The 16,828-nt window shown below is 38.3% G+C and overlaps 1 protein-coding gene across 4 annotated transcripts in view; it reads left to right on the forward strand.

Annotated features, from left to right (window-relative positions):
• Positions 1 to 16,828, forward strand: part of DYNC1I1 (dynein cytoplasmic 1 intermediate chain 1) — a 338,688-nt gene that overhangs the window by 309,717 nt on the left and 12,143 nt on the right. For all 4 annotated transcript variants that reach the window (XM_007450661.1, XM_007450660.1, XM_007450662.1 and 1 more), the window contains 2 exons: positions 3,788 to 3,928; positions 8,029 to 8,154. In XM_007450661.1, the coding sequence (XP_007450723.1) occupies positions 3,788 to 3,928; positions 8,029 to 8,154 (267 nt within the window). The remainder of the gene's footprint in view (positions 1 to 3,787; positions 3,929 to 8,028; positions 8,155 to 16,828) is intronic.

Here is a 16,828-nt window from a genome sequence, read left to right on the forward strand (position 1 = left end):
TAGAGGACCACACGGTTCTAGCATATGGAGGACGTGCTTAACAGCTAGAAAAACCCGAGAACCAAATCCAACACCACCACTTACAACCTTCGTGGCCTTGGGAGAGTTACTAACTTTACTGAACTATAATTTTCTCTTCTGTAAATACCGTCTACCTTACAGAGATTTTATGCGGATTAAATTAGACAATGTGTGTATAGAGTCAGGCACACGCAAGCACCCAATAATGTACCCTTTCCTGCCCTTCAAGTCTGTCTGGGAGGTGACTGGTAGCCTGCTTCTCCGCTCTGTCTGAGAATCAGGGCATTAAAATCACACTGGTCGATGTCTGGATATTTTAAGATTTTGGCACAGTTCTGGAAACCCGTCTAAAACACAGGGCGTCGCAGCTTTATTTCATTGGCATGTGTCACACATGCCGTAGTCTGCGTTACAAGGCAGTTTTCCTTTTTGTTCTCTAACAGGTCTCTGATACCAAACAGGGCATCGAAAAGAGAACACGCAAGTGAAGGGGTTTGTGTCTAGTGAAATTTGATTGTCTTAAAAAACGCTTTCTACGGTAACACATAGTGGAATGATATTTAATTTACTAAATGGCCTTGAGTATTTTGCAGGGTTAATATTTAAAATCACCAAGCTTCTGTATCTTTACTATATCTAAATGATACTATAGGATCCTCCTCAAAAATCATTGGTCACATTTGCCCCTACACGCTCCACCTTTTCAAAACTTGTAGTGTTCTAAAATCGGTGATAATGCAATAGCAAGCTATAACAACTTTGTAGATACAAACATATCTTTCAAAATTCAAAAACAATCTTTAGACCCTAATGCTTTTGATATGTTTTGTTAATATTTCATGATATATATGTAAATTATGAAATGTTTTATATTAAATGTTTGAGACAAATTTTCAATGAGGTTTTCAGCTTGCCCTTTGAGTCCCAACTAAGATAGAATGGAAAACTCCTCTATTGAAAAAACTGCACTTAATATTCAGAATAGCACTGCTTACTATTGTAAGAGTGGCATTAGCCTGTGCCTATGGCATGTGCCGTTCTAAACGTGGGAACTGTTGCTTCATAGATGTTGGTCCCCTTGGTACCCTAAAAATGCCTTCAGTCTCGACCAAGACTTCTTTATCCTGTGAATTTATCAAGGTTAGAGCAAAGCCTTTGAAAATGTAAATCCTTCTCCTTGCTCCAAACATGCACAATCTGTAGCTTAGAATTAACTTGCACAGTGACTTCAGTCTTGGAGGTGGGAGGTGATAAGGGAGCTGAAGAAAACCTAGGGAATAATAGCATTTCAATACAATACTGTTAAACACGAGAAAATTGGTTTTTGGTAAGATGAACAAAGCAGTTATTTCCAGATGTTTAAAAAGTAAAATCTCCAGGATATACTAGAGTTTTGACCAAGTTTCTTCAAAAGGAAGACACCAAAAGAAAAAAGGAAAGAAAGAACACTAGAGATTAGCAGCGTAATTTGAGAGAATTAACATATTGAATAATATCAACTCCTTAGAAGATGACTGTTTAAAGCTAGATGGTTTTCTAATTGATCAAAGCAAGGACTGAAGATGAGTTATCTGTATCGAATGTATGCGTGCATCTATGTCTAGACCTCTGTGTACTCAGTTATACTATCAGCTGGGTTATTAAGAGAAGATACTGAGAACTGACTTTTTAAAGCATGTGTGTAAGTCTTTTCTACTCTTTGATTTTAAGAAAAATGTGTTACTCATATTCTCTAACAAATAGTGACTAGCTAGCTACAAAGTCAAGAATTTGGGGCAGGAATAATCTTCTATGAAGACTTAGGATTTAATATTCACAAGTAGCCAGTGAAGGAGCAGCTACTCCACCCTGCCTTTTTTTATATTAATAAGCAAAAAAGATGATATAATCATATTAATTTAAGGTCATTGGGTATTCAGATTTGCTGAAGAAGGTAGTTTGAATCGCCTCATCCAAGCAGTGAGAGGAAGAAAAAACGCCACCTAAATAGCAAATAGGCAGATAATCTTAGCTCCAAATTACAGTGCACACATGGGATATGATGAACTTTTTGGCATAAAAGAGGTATAGGGTATTAAAATACAAAACTATAAGGCTAAATGTCCATTTAATTCTTTTTGAGATCTCAGTGTCACATGTTCGTTTTAGGTACTTCTTAAACTAAAGATAAGACCACACACACCACCTGCCCCACACATACAATGTCCCATCTAAAGTCTTCCGTTGCTTTAATAGTCTTACAGTTGTGTTCACGTCTCAGCAAGGCCAAAGCAAGATAATTCCTGGAAAGAGAAATCACGTATAGTCACTACCTTAGCAAATTTTTGCATTAGGTTTAGGCTGTGGGAGTTTGTTGTCTTCCCATGATTTTTCTCACCTTGATTTCAGCACACGCATTTTGTGCATTTTATTTTCACTCACAGTACATTTGGGGAGTTTGCTCGAATATTTGGAGCTGATTCCCCACAGATACATTCTTTGAACATTTTCTGCAGAAAGTATTTGATTGTTCATATTGTATGTTACCGTTTTTTGATCTTATTACTCTGGCCTGTACAGGCATTCAGCTGAACCCATGAAAGGAGTACAGACAGCTGACTGGATGAGGAAGACATTGAGGGAAAAAACTCCCATTGTTTAGATTTCTGTCAGAGGATATAAGAATGCTTAATTTCTTTTATCTCTAGGGCTTTCATTATCATTTAAATTTCATTTTACATTAATTGATCAGGGATTAGTAAAGCCATTATGCAGAAATTAGAATAAGACAAGCCAGATGGAATGAATAATTCATGAAGTCCAATTACGTTTTATTTCTGGTGTACTTTCAAACTTGCCTCTGACTTCTTTGCTATTTTGATGTGACAATATTCACAGGAAATCAAGAGTGCCATTTTAATTTATTGTATCCCTCCGAAGGGGAAGCATTTGTAGGCAGTAAGGGTGTGCTAGTGCATTTTCCCCCAAAACACCGATTTCAGGGCTCTTAGAGATACTGAGTAATCTAGAAAACGTGGTCCGCCTCCTACGAAGGTTCAGGGGCATTGCATTGAGCCCCGCCAGTCCACCTGATTTGGGTGAACTGACCCTGGAGAGAGAGACCAGAGACCCAGAACCGCGAGATTTTTCACCCCCCAGAAGAGCTACAAATCCCTTTAAAGTATGTATCCCCATCCCCGCCGAAGAGGAGCCATTAACGTATAAATTTGGCCTCGAGTTGGATTGGAGGCAGAGTTGCAGCTACAGAAAAGGACCGCGAGGTGGCAGGCGTTGCCTTCAATGCCAAGGGTTCTGGGTCTCCGGGACCGCCGGGGCTTCCAGATCCTTCCCCGCGGGTCTGATCCCGGCAGGCAGAGCACGCCTGGGTTCGGGCCCTGAGCGACTCGCAGAGCATAGCCCGGCGAGAACTCCGAGCTCCTGGGCAGCCCCGGCCACCTGTCTGGCATGTCTCGCACGACTGTGTCTGAAACCGCCTTCCCCCGCCCGTCCCAGCCCCCAGCCCCTAGCCCCTTAAGAGTCCCTCCGCCCCCAGCCCCTAGCCCCTTAAGAGCCCCTCCCCGCCTCCCCCGCCCCCTCCCCCCACCGTATTTACTTATGCCAGTGGACAGTTCTAGTAACATTAAAGCTGCGGTCCACCTTCTCGAGGACTTTCATCTCGGGAAGTTTTATGACACTTTGTGAATGTGCAAAGTTTTTAATTAGGCTCGCTAGACAGCCCGAGGCAGCCGCAGCGCCACAAAGTCTTCACGGTCTCTCTGCTTTACAGCACAACAAGCCGCTCTACTCCTTTGAAGACAATGCAGACTATGTGTACGATGTCATGTGGTCCCCCGTGCATCCCGCGCTCTTTGCCTGCGTGGACGGGATGGGGCGCTTGGACCTCTGGAACCTCAACAATGACACCGAGGTGAGCGGCGGCGCAGGCGCCGGGCCGGGCGGGCTGGGAGGGGGGCGCCGTCGGCCTCTCTCCGTCTCCCCCTCTCTCAGAAATGGCCTTTTTTGGACAGACCCTCCAATTGCAGCTGGGCTGCCGACCCCCCATTCTCCGCTGCTGTGCAGGGTATTGGCAGATGCGTTGGCCCCAAATCATGTAATCTCACTTCATCCCTAAACCGTGGTGGAATCTTGGACAATTGACGACCCTTCTCTGCAAAGAGCAAAACCATACGTGTTCACGCCTTTTACTGCGGGGAAAGGACACTCGGGCATATTCCAGGGTGTTGAAATAACTCTATTGGCAAACACTTGGAAAAGTAAGCTTTTGTGGACTTTGACTTGAGATTGGGCTTTTTAAAAGGGCTATTTGCCAGTGTTTGCTACTTGCACAATTTCTGTTTTAAATCCATAAAAGATGATTCTCTTGACCGTTTATGTTTAGATCTATTCTCCATTTGAAATTTACAAGGTGAATAAAGATACCGAACTCACAGACAGACTTTTATAAGTTTCAAACTCTGAACATGTATGTTAAACTCAATATTTTTTAATGAGATTTTAACGTGTCACATTTAGAGTCCTTCACAAGTGAAAAATTTTTTCAAAAAGCAATTAATAGGAAGTAGTCCTTTAAAAAATTTTTCTCTCTCTCTCTCTATATATTAATGTTTTAAAAATTATGCTACGTATATTTTTCCTTTTTTACACTTTCTCAAAATTATTGAGGTGCTAATTCAGGTAGCAGAGTTTTTGGTTGGGTTTTTTTAAACGTGAATATTAAATGTCCTTCAGTTTAATACAATAAAATGGTCTCGTCGTCGTCTCGTGGTCTGTGATTCAGGGCAGCTCTCCATCAATAAGAATGGACAGGTAAGAAGAACAAGTGCTGAAAACTACATGTCAAGTGGAGAACGAGAGAGAGGTCTTTTGAAGTGTTCTGAGCAGGAAACAGCTCAGCCTTTTTAATTAGGAAGCCTACAGCTGGAGGATATGAGGAGGAACAGGCTCCCCTAGTATTTTTTCTGGGAGGGGGCAGGGAAATATCCTTCAGGTGTTATTATTGAGTCATTGTATCTTGCAAGATTATAGACACCTAAAACCACTGCCAAATAGTTGTCTTTTAAAAAAACTTTCCATTTAAGTCTGTTTTTTCCTTTTGGCTACCAGAAGTGTATGACAAGGACAAGAGTTATGTAATGAAGCATCTTTGGAAATAAAGGGCATGAATATGTGCAGTGCCCATCATCTCAGATGTTGAAATGTTTATAACATTATTGCTTTTATAGAAAGGTGTTATTACTCTACGATGTGATGGTTTCCCAAAGTCTTTCATCACCGTTGATTAAAATCATATTGTTTCTGTGTGCTAGAATAAACTCAATTCACTCTAAACAACCAAAAACACATTTTCCAGATTGATTTAGGAGACCCAGTCAGAAATCAGATTTAGTAGAAGTGAGTTCAGGTGATACTCAACTATGATGTAATGGAGTGTTCTACCAACTCCATAGGGATTCCTCTGTAACTTCTCGTTTAGTTTTGTGTTTTAATCGGCTTTTTAGGTAAAACAAAATTAATATCTCAGCATTGCCAAACGTGTTTTCCCTTCCCTCGCTCTAGGTATCAAGAGACGACCACATAAGTGTTTTATTGTTAACCATTTTAAAAAATGGTTACTTGGCATGCAGATCGTTTAGTTTTGCGGTGATCGTAGTTCTCCTTTCACAATAATAGTAGATACGTTGAGTCTGGTTCAAATCCAGTAATGAACTGAACACTTTTTAAAACCCTCATTTTTGCCTTCTATCAAGTTGAATAAGATTTTTCAAATATTTGTCCGATTAGGAATTAGATTTGTTTAAAAAAAAAAAAAAAAAGAACCTGAAGTCTCAGTGTTTCTTTGTCCTTGTTCAAAATACTGTGCTTTTAAACCAAGTTATTCCGACTGCTCCTATGCAAGGATAGTTCATATTCACCTACTTCAGTGTCACTGACCTCTACACAATGTAGTAAATTATGTATATACATCCTGTCTTTGCAATTAAAATGATTGAGTCTTTTTAAAAAATATGAAAATATATATGAAACTGAGATACAAGAGTAAGAAAGCCAGAGACAATATATGGATTATTTTCATTATAGATTCATCAACTTCTGAAAGCTCATTACTGGTCAAACTAATAAAATATATTTTTGTCATTTTCTTCATGCATTTGATAATTCTTTTAGCACATGTTATAGGCTGTGATAGCCTTTTTTTTTAAACCACTTATAATATCTGTGAAAAGAAGATATTTTTAAATGGTTAAAATATTAACTGTTCCAGTTTGCTACTTTACTTAATTCCAAATAAGTTCTTTACAATGTTTTAGGCATAATTTAAAATGTATCAAAAAAATCACTTTGAGTATTATATTAAGATTAAATACTTTTTATTCAATTTTTGAGATTGTTCACAGATAAAATCTGTTATTAACTAGCATTAGAGAAAGTAGGATCCTGTATGATCTCTCTAAATTATGGAGTTAAAAGTTGACTCTGAAACTCTATAGCCGAATCGCAGATTTCTTTGCTGAGTAGCACACTAATAATAAAGTGCATTGACAGAATTATGGCCCAAACTAAATTCACATTGTTTTGGCCTTTAAAAAGTTTGGTTAAAAATTCAGTCTCCAGCACTGCACAGCAGGTCCCTTTATTGCAGAAATTGTGTATTAAAAAAAATAAATAAATGAGCTGGGGACTTTTGACATTTTTGCTGTCAATTGACATACAGTGATTTAAGCAGGTAAAAGAATTTTTATTGATTTTAAGATTAAGTTTAAACATAGATTCTTACATATGATAGAGTTTTTATTGCTATTTTAAAGATAGGTATTGGGTCAATAATATCATATAAACAGATGGTTTCAATTCCCTGAATAGCAGAATGCCAGGGGAGCTAAGGCACAGTACATGTGGTGTTTCCATCCTAATAGGACATGTTTATTAGACACAGGTCTTAAAACAGTGGCATAAGATGATGTTGGTGGCCCTCTTTTCACTATATATTTTTTTCCTTTTTTGTTTTAGCATTTACCTTTTTTCATTTTTAATGGGCTATTGTCATTTCCTATTCAACTTTCTTGTAGAAGGCTTGGAGATCTGATCTATCAGTTATAAACTTCCAACCTTCAAGATGACTGATGATGAAAAGAGGGGTAGACCCACTAAAATTCTTTTTCCAAATATTAAGGTTCTTGTAACAAATACTGCAGGTTCCATTTCAGCACCTCTGGTTCACTTTAATAATGATTAATATTGTAATTATCAACATTTTCAGATTTCAGGTGTTTATTAAAGGAGATGTAAGGCCTTTTCTACAAGTAAGTGCTACATTCTATCAGGGTATCACCCTGAGGACATTTTCAGAGTTATGGAGAACTTCCTACACCTTGGTATTGCTAGGAGGAAGAAAAAAGGTGGGGGTGGGGGGAGAAAAGAAAGAAGAAAGGAGAACTTGCAGTTTTGAAGTTTTTCACCTGCTTGCTTTTTCTTCTTCTGAGCACCCCCTCCCTGATGAGGTTTTAAGGGATCAATACATTTTTTTCCCCTGAAGACCCTTAATATGACTTTTATTCCACCATATACCCCATTCCCCCTTTTATAGTATCCTTAATCTTGGTAAATCCTGAAATCTCCCCCCCATTGATCCATAAATCATGACCTGATCAAGAAGCATCACATTTAGCTGCTGTGTTTGTATGTTGTTTGTGCACCCTGCATAATCTGAAGAAATTTTATTTATGGAATTTATGGACATAAATTTTATTTATGTCACTCACTGCCCATTGACTGTGGAAAAAGACTCTCCCTCTTTTCCTTTTTTTGTTAAAGTGTCTCTTCTCTCTGCTCTTTAATTCAGTGGAGCATATGATTTAAGAACAATGAATCCTTTTCACCCCTGCACAAGGGATATATAGTACTTAATGCACATGCAGGCAGTGGTGACTCATCCAGTTAAACTTATCGTTGTGAATTTGTATACTTAAATTCATATTCAGAGATTCTTTGTCATAACCCCTCTGGCAGGTTCCAACAGCAAGTGTGGCTATTGAGGGGGCATCCGCCCTAAACCGTGTTCGTTGGGCTCAAGGTGGCAAAGAAGTTGCCGTTGGGGACTCAGAAGGCCGTATTTGGATCTATGACGTTGGAGAGGTACATGTTATTTGGTTTGGGTGTTTTGATTTTGTTTTTGTTGTTCAGTTTTTTTTGTTTTGTTTTTGCTTGTATATCTGGTTTGAAAACCTAGTGAAATTATTGACAGCACCTTGTGGGCCCTGAGAGCCCTCTCGAGTGCGTTTGCAAATTTCCATTGACTTCAGTGGGAGTTTAGTGAGACTTCCCCAGGGCCTAATTTGGTCTTCCGTCTCCATGCACAGGACGGTGCGTTAGTTAGTGATCGGGCTTATTTCAGAGTGCTATAGAATTCCCAGCTATCCTGTGATGAAGCATGGCACTTCCCCCCAGTTTCATGAAAATGAAAAGTTTGCCAGATTCATCATGCGAACATTGAATTTGTTGTTTATGTTGAAAAGTCAAGCTTTAGCTGGTGTGTTCAATTAAAAGGTATATACTATTACTCTTTAATTAAAAGTAGCCAATTAAAAAAGCTGAGGCGAATCAGAACTTCGTATCCTTTTCATGATATTCAAAGTTATTATACTTTGAATAAAGTTATTATACTTTGTACTTCTCTGGTTTATCCTGTTATATGACATGTAAAGTCATTCTGAATATCATGGTACACATCAAAAGGAAAAACCACATCTATTTTTTCATATAAATCTCCTTGAATATTCATACTGTACTTAATGTTACATTATCAGTTTTACAGAAGCATATCTGTTTTTACTCTACGAGAAAGTATTGACAAAAACCTTCATTTTGGTTAAAGAGTTTTTTTCTTAAAGACAAAATATTGAACTTTCAAGCAAAACAAAATAAGAGTGTTGTGTAAATGGTTTTCGTGTAATATGAATCTAACATTTGCATTCCGGGGGAAAATATACTGCATTTGTATATATATAATGTCCTAGACCTAGGGAGTGCTCTTTGAGTGCCTGGTGGATGGGCAGAGCCGATCACACTGAGAAGGGTTCTTTATGGTTTCATCAATGAGCTTTCTATAATTTTGGCAATCCTAGATGGTTTGCTGTACAATGGAACTTTTGATGATGCTATATGGTAGAGTTGGTTGTGTTGAAACAAGCTGGATGGTGTTTGTGTGTTGTGTATGTATGTGTTTTAATTCGGCCAGAGACAGAAACTAAATGACTTCAGAGATGGGAGTTTTCTGTTTGCGGACGTACAACTCTAAGGAGAACAGCTAGAAGAATCTCTCGTTTTCACTGCATGCCGTCTATTTCATTAGACCCCCCCCCCCCACCCCGTCCCCTCGCTGCCCCTCAACTACTCCTGATGTCATAAGCTGAGTCATTCTACCAGTGACAAAGACTCTGTTAATATTCATCCCCAGTGGTGAAGATGCAAATGGTCCAGTGACTATTGACGTAGTTTGGAGTCTTTGAGAAAGAGAATACCCTCTGAATTAAAAATACTGCCAATATTTTTCAAGCAGTATTTTCTTCAATGAATATTTAAAATCAGTGCATCTTTTTCATGGTCTTCATCATCATAAAACCAAGCAACAAAAACACTTATTCTACATTGGTTCATTTATTTAAAAATTTAAAAGGTAGCAAAGAAGGAGAATATAGAGAAACAAAAGGTTTCTCTCCTCCTTTCCTTTGTTTAGAACAAGTACAATTGTAGGAGAGAAAATAGGTATGTGGAGACGTGCTCAGAGACGAAATGGTAGAAAATAGATGAAATTTAAAAGCTCTTTTCCCCACTTCCCTTGCTCATACATAACGTCCCTTAATTCTCTTAAGATTATATGCAACATTGTTTTATCCAAGAGGGCTGAAAAGCAGAATAGTCTAACGATCTGGTTTATTTAAAGTAAGGCATTTTGAAAAATCTGTATGTTGACCACAAATCATTTGTGGTCATATATTCATATATATGTAATATACATTCACACACGCCACCTCAAGGCAATAAGAAAATACAGCATAACATATATACAGAATTTTCTGCAATAAAGTGAGTTTATAGCTATTGGACAGCATTACTTGACTATGACTCATGTTTGGGGAGTATGTATGATCTTGTAGAAGCTGCTTTGGCTGATACGTGGCTGCTAAAACTTCTTCCTAGGTTGTTGTCATCATTTCTAAGTTGTAAAGTGTTGTCATACTCATATTTCTCCTATCGTACCAGCAGATCAGGCTGGTTTTCATTTTTGTATTATTGCCCTTACTTTTCCAAGGGACATTACTGACTATGGAAACGTCTGCAACTCTAGGCCAGTCTCACCTATTGTCTGGAGTCCAGGCAGGCTATAGAAAAAAATCTCTGTGACATATAATAGGCCCAACAATTTGTAGGGTTGTTTATCCCTACAAATTCACTACCACGAAAAAACAAGGGGGGGCGGATATACTCTTTTATTGAGAGTAGGTAATATTATAATCTTCTAGCCCTTTTCTGAACAACCGAAAATCAGGATACGCTTATACATTTGAACAGTTCTTTCTGTATTGTTGGATCCTGAAAAGTAACCTATAGCTCAGAAAAACTCAGACTTTACAAGGTAATTTTGTTGCAAGTATAGGTTTCCTCTTAAATTTGTAAATACCTTACAAAAATATTTATATGTATTTTGGGGGAGAATTTCTGTTTCTCTTTGCTTGCCTCTATAGCCTGTTCTAAGTCTCTGAAGACCAGCTCTGTAGAGGTTCCACGTCCTAAAAGGAAAGACAACTCCTCCAGCTGAGTTTAGCTGAAGCCCACTTCGGAGAGATGGTAGCTCATAGGCAAATGCTGCCATTACTGTAACTACTATTGCCTCGTTCACTCAACCTAGACCTGACAGAGCACAGCTGTCCTTAGAAGAGAAGGGCACCCCCTAAACAGTGCTTCCCCAGCCTTCCTAATCACCTACACTGCAGAAAGCCAGGCAGAGCGCCTTCACGGCAGCCTGGCCCATTTAGAATTTGAGGTCAAATCCAGCGCTGGTGCATGACTGACGAGAGGGAAGGGGTTTAAGCAGGAAGTGATTTTAAAAGGAAAAAATACAGAGAAAGAGAAAAAATATGTCACTGAGGATCAGATTGCCAGGAGACAGTGCTACCATTATCTGTATCCAAAACTGGTCCTCCAGGCCCCATTAAAACAGAGCCCATCACCAGGGTCACGCTGGCCTTTGGATAGCAAACCTTGCTTTGTGGAACCCTCTAGGAAGAAGATGGAACACTTTTAGATAAGCCTTACAATACAATCTGTATAAGGAAGTAAGTGGTAGTTTTCAGAGGACACTTTGTTGCTCCATTTTCCTTGGGACCTCAGTACATAGAACTGGTGTCTGTCTACCGGAGGACATCTCACATTCATTCTCCCATGGTTTACTTGACCGAGACCTCTGTTAGGCTGAGGAGAAGGGAGGAGGGGGCAGCAGGCTATCTTTCGTAAGGTCCTGTTTCAGAGCGAGGCTGGCTTCATGGTTGTCCCACCTGTGCCGTCTTGCAGGGCCCCGTGCAGAGGAGCCCTGAGCTTGGTTTAATGCTCTGTTGTCATTGTCTTCCAATTGTTAAGACCTTTTTCAACAAGGTGCTCCATGTTTCCATTTTGCACTGGGCCCCTCAAATTCTGTATTCCCTCCTGTCCACAAGAGTATTGCTTTCAATACCACTCACAATGCAGATCAGAAATTAAAAATTTTGGCCTTGACCTAGACCATCAGGAAGGAGGAGAAATCTTTATAGAGATATGGTTAAATGTAGTACATGCCATATGATATTATTATTACCTATTCCTTAAGACTATTTAAAAATGTTGGACGAGAATAGCAATGACATTATATTCTAAATATCATTGTATTTGGATATTTGGTGGATATTCTAATTTACCTCCCCACAACCCTCTTCTGATCACATCATAATTTTAACTGAAAGTATAATAGAGTTTTGGGAAAGATCTCTATGGTGCCTAGTTTATATAGGTGGAGTCGAGAGGGGCAGCCTTTCTCTCTCCACCTCGGTGTCAAGAACCTCCTGATAGAGGTTCTGTGCCTTCTGTGACTGCCAATGGAGAGAGCTCCATTCAAGTCCAGGTAGCGTGCCTTCCTGGGAGACCTCACACTCAGCCAGAAGGGCGCTGCGGAAAGGGACTCTGGTGTCACAGTCGTTAACAATCGTCTGCCTCATCTCCTGTCCCAGCCGAGGCTGCAGCTGCTGCAGGGAGTCCCAGCACAGTGCGCCCATGATCATGCCCTCCTCTCTTATGTACAGTTGTCCTCCGTGACTTTTAAGATGATGGCAGAGAGCAGTGGCTCGAATCCAGATTTACTGATGCAATTTATTATGAACTTCTGAAGGGGTAAACAGAGGATTGTGTATGAGCTCACTGAAATCACCAGATTGAGTTTGTCCATCCTTTTTTTTTTTCTTTCTGGTACATTTAAATAGCAAAGTCATGAGTAATATCTCAAGGTCTACGACTAAGGAGGTAAAATATAAAACAAGTGTTTTCAGGTAGGCCACATGATGCTTTGTTTATATAGCATACATTTTTGGTTGTTTGATTTTAGCATTGTATCTGGAAAATATACTGTACACGTTTATTTTCACAGATAGGGGTCTATTTTCTTTGCAGAGCAGGTGCTTAACTCCCATTAGCATAAATGGAAGTTATGTGAATTCAGTGAAAGAGAAGACCCCTTTTATTATTTGGCTATAATTTTAATTCTATTCATGCATCTTAAAAGTTACTTAAATAGACAGTGGTTGCATGCACCATTTAAATTTTCTAAGATCTAAATTTGAAAATGAGCCTAGCTCTTGAATGAGTTTCCAGGATTTTGCTCCCCAAACTGTGGGATGCAATCTGTTTGTTTTGGAGCTGTATGATCCCATTAAATTAATTGAAAGATGGGTAAGATAACAAGTCATAAATTAGCTACAAATATAACCTGAAAATGTTGAGTGTATTCTTCTTCAGAATACACTCACAGAGACCTGTTAATCATTGTTGGATTTTTTAAAATGATGTGTGAACACACATATTCTTAAGAATTAAAAATAAAAACTACTCACTGCTGTGGCTCTTTACCGAATAGCAAGCTTTTCTATATATATACATACGGAGCTGATTTTAACAGCACATGGGCCAGTGAGTATAGAATTATTCACGTGTCCTGATGATTGATAGTCAGCCTAGCTACCTGTCTTTCTTGCAGATGTGTTTTATAGAAAGCCCGTTGCCATTTTTAATGCTTCATTGCTGTCACAGAGATGCAGCTGTCATAAATATCCCCTAACAACTATGTTTGCTGCTTATCTGAATTAGTTAGAATGCTGTTTGCAGCACCAGTTGTGAAAGAAGCAGTTTATCTTCCACCTCCTATTATTTCTTTTTCCATTAACCTCTTCTAGAGAAGACTGTTTTCAGTTGTGATAAATACTCGTAAGTTTCAAATCCCTGATTGTTTTTACAGTAGTCAAATGATAAAATTCCAAAATCATTTCAGCTTAAAGTAGAATCTGAAAAATAAAATGGCAACTCAGAAACTAATTTGGGAGATGAATAAATCTTATCGTCCCAGCTTTATTTGCTTGGTATCCCATTCACTAATTACCTAAGGAAATGTGTATTAATCTTTAAAGTTTAACCCTGAGCTTTGGCAACATTTCATATAGCTTGTTTGATATGACTCTTTGGGGCCAAAAGAATGGCAGTCATTTTATTACAAATTTTAATAAATACAATAAATTTGACATTTGTCAATGTGTTAAAAAGGCCTTGAAAATTTTTTAGAAAGGAAAAAGCCAGGAGAATATGAGAGATCAAATGCAACTGCTAAAACCGTAAGCATGAATTTAAATGTTCATTTTTTTAAAGATTTATTATTTAATTTATTTTTGGCTGCATCAGATCTTAGTTGCTAAATGTTCATTTGAATATATTTTAAAGCTGAAATTAAAAATTAGAATGAAAAGTTTACTTGGATTCCCAATAGGAAAAATGACCTATGCAATATACTTTAGAATGATGGTCAAGGTAAAATAATGTAAGAGGACTATTAAAATGTGCCTCAAACCATTCTCATAGCCAGCTAGAATAAGAATAAAAGGAAAGAGATTCCATGAGCCATTTTCCTTGCAGCTTAAATAGCAGTTCTACATAGGAGCACCTGATAAACTGGAAGGTACCGGGAGTCAAAAAGGGTTTGAGCAAAACACAAAATAAATAACAATACACGAATGGTTTTTAAGTCGATTACACTGAGGCAATAATTGTTGGTTTTGTGGAACGATTTCATGTTTTCCAGTAGGACAGTGCCTACATCAGAGCACAGGAATTTGTGCTCTAAATAATCCCCCTCCGTGGGGAAGGGGGGAATGCAGAACACAAGATAAGAAGTTAAACTGAAATTTGGGGGTTGATTCAAATAAGAGTTCCTTAATGAAAAAGAACTGCACTCGAAATCAGTCGACTTAATTATTGTGCTCTATGAAAGCCATTATCCCCTGCTGATGACGAGCCTGATAGCATAGCTAAGCTCTGGGAGCCTCCAGAAGAGAGGGGCAGAGCTAGGCTCGGCTTACCAGAGTCCAGTTATAATCACCCAAAACACTTGTGTTTCTCATTAAATGAGTGTGGCCATAAGTTGCTAGACTCTCGAAGGTCTTTTAAGTAGTAGCTTATTCTTCAGTGGATAAACAATATTTTTATCTTTTGCTGATACTAAACCCTTCTTTTGGTTTTTCCCTCCATTGCAAAGACTTTGGCATAAACTATTCTGTGATGCCAAAATCCAGATAAAAACTGAAAATCCAGATACTTAGTTCTGCCAGTAATATCTAGATATTTGATGACATAGAAGCAAAACATTTGGGATTTTTCAACTGGACTTGTCAGTTTTTAACCTGAATTTTTATTATCATAGCCACAAACCTGTGCAGTTAAGTCAAAAGCACAAAGGCATATATTTGCATGGGCAGATTTGGGGTGCTAATAAATATAATTATACAAAATAAGCTACTTTGAAATAATATATTCATTTCCACGTCATAATAAATTATATTTGAAATAAAATAATCTGATTAAAATAGACGATTATAATTTTAGTATTAACTTGATTTCTTCTAGGAAAAGTGTTGTAAAAAGAAAAGTGCTATTCCAATTAATGTTACAATTATCTTATAGTGAATGTAGTCACAGTGGCTTTTATTTTGATAATTACATATGTAAAAGACCATGATTAAACTAATTATTATATAAATAGTGTGCTTATTCAGGTAGCATTAGTGTATAAAAATGGATTTAAATATATTTTCAAGCCACTTTTTTTCTGAATTGATAATACTTAATGACTTTTATATATTATGGAGTAGTTGATTAAGTGAAAACACTAATATCTAATTTTATAAAAACCAAATTAATGTGTGCAGAGTAATCTGCAATATTCAATGAAATTAATATATTCCCATTTTGGTGATAAATGGTCTTTGAATATAAACCTTCTGAAACAAGTATCAGTTTGTATAATTAATCATCTTTATGATTCTTCTGTGGTTTCAAACTGTCGTCTTCAATAGCAGTTTGGATTTTGAAGCACTCATTAATTATAGTGTTAATTTTTTTTTATGTCTAACAAAATTGTGTTTAGTTTTAGAATTTCAAAACTGCTAAATTTTATCTTGAAAAATTACTGCTTAGAACAGTGGCCTCAAATCACAGCTTAGACCAGCCCGAGCATGAAGCTGCTTCAATCATATGTGAGTCTAGATTAACACTGGCCTGTATAGAAATGAAGAGTTATTTGTTTCTTCTGCGAGTATGTGTGTTACTATTGGTATATCTAAAATAGAATATGAAATCAAATATCTGCCTATACATGTTGATGTATAAATATTTATATGCCATATAGGTTGGACTTGCAAAGGGAGGAAGTGAGTGAATCATTATATTCTACTTTCAAGGAAGGTCTGCATGAATTTTTGAGGATGTCAGCTATCAGAACATCTTTTCCATTTTAAAACATGAATTATTTATCAATCATTTAGGGAATGTCAGAGCTCAACATTGTAGAAGAAAGTTTGCACTCTTACTTTTTAGGCTGGCAGATAAAGCCGATCAGTGGTCCATTCCCCGAGATCTTTGTCCTCATGGCCAGCCAGTGCTTTCTCAACATTTAGACAGGATCTTCTATTTTTATTTGTCTTGGCGTTAAGGACCCTTAGGAAAAAAGTGAACATCTTCTAGTATCCTAAAACCTAGGCACCCTTTGACTTAGGGGAAAAAATCAGTTTGGCAGCCCTCTGGCTTATCACATTCCTCAGTAGAGTTTTTCTGATCTTTAGAGTGCCACATCCACAGAAACATAGGTACTTGCCAGTTGTCTATTTGAACAGGCCTAGCACAGTGCCTGGCACATAACAGGCACTCAGTAAATAATTCAGTGAATGAATGTTTCACATGTGAAAGTTGAAGGTTAAGTGAAAGCTTAATGGTGTGAAGCGTTCAGAGGGCAGCCTCCACATTGGCTATAGATGAATGGACAGGAAAAATAATCATTTGGGCTTCCCTGGTGGCGCAGTGGTTGGGAGTCCGCCTGCCGATGCAGGGGATACGGGTTCGTGCCCCGGTCTGGGAGGATCCCACGTGCCGTGGAGCGGCTGGGCCCGTGAGCCATGGCCGCTGAGCCTGCTCGTCCGGAGCCTGTGCTCCACAATGGGAGAGGCCACAACAGTGAGAGGCCCACATA

This window comes from Lipotes vexillifer, unplaced genomic scaffold (assembly GCF_000442215.2).
Source record: "Lipotes vexillifer unplaced genomic scaffold, Lipotes_vexillifer_v1.1 scaffold172, whole genome shotgun sequence".
NCBI classification, from domain to species: Eukaryota; Metazoa; Chordata; class Mammalia; order Artiodactyla; family Lipotidae; genus Lipotes; species Lipotes vexillifer.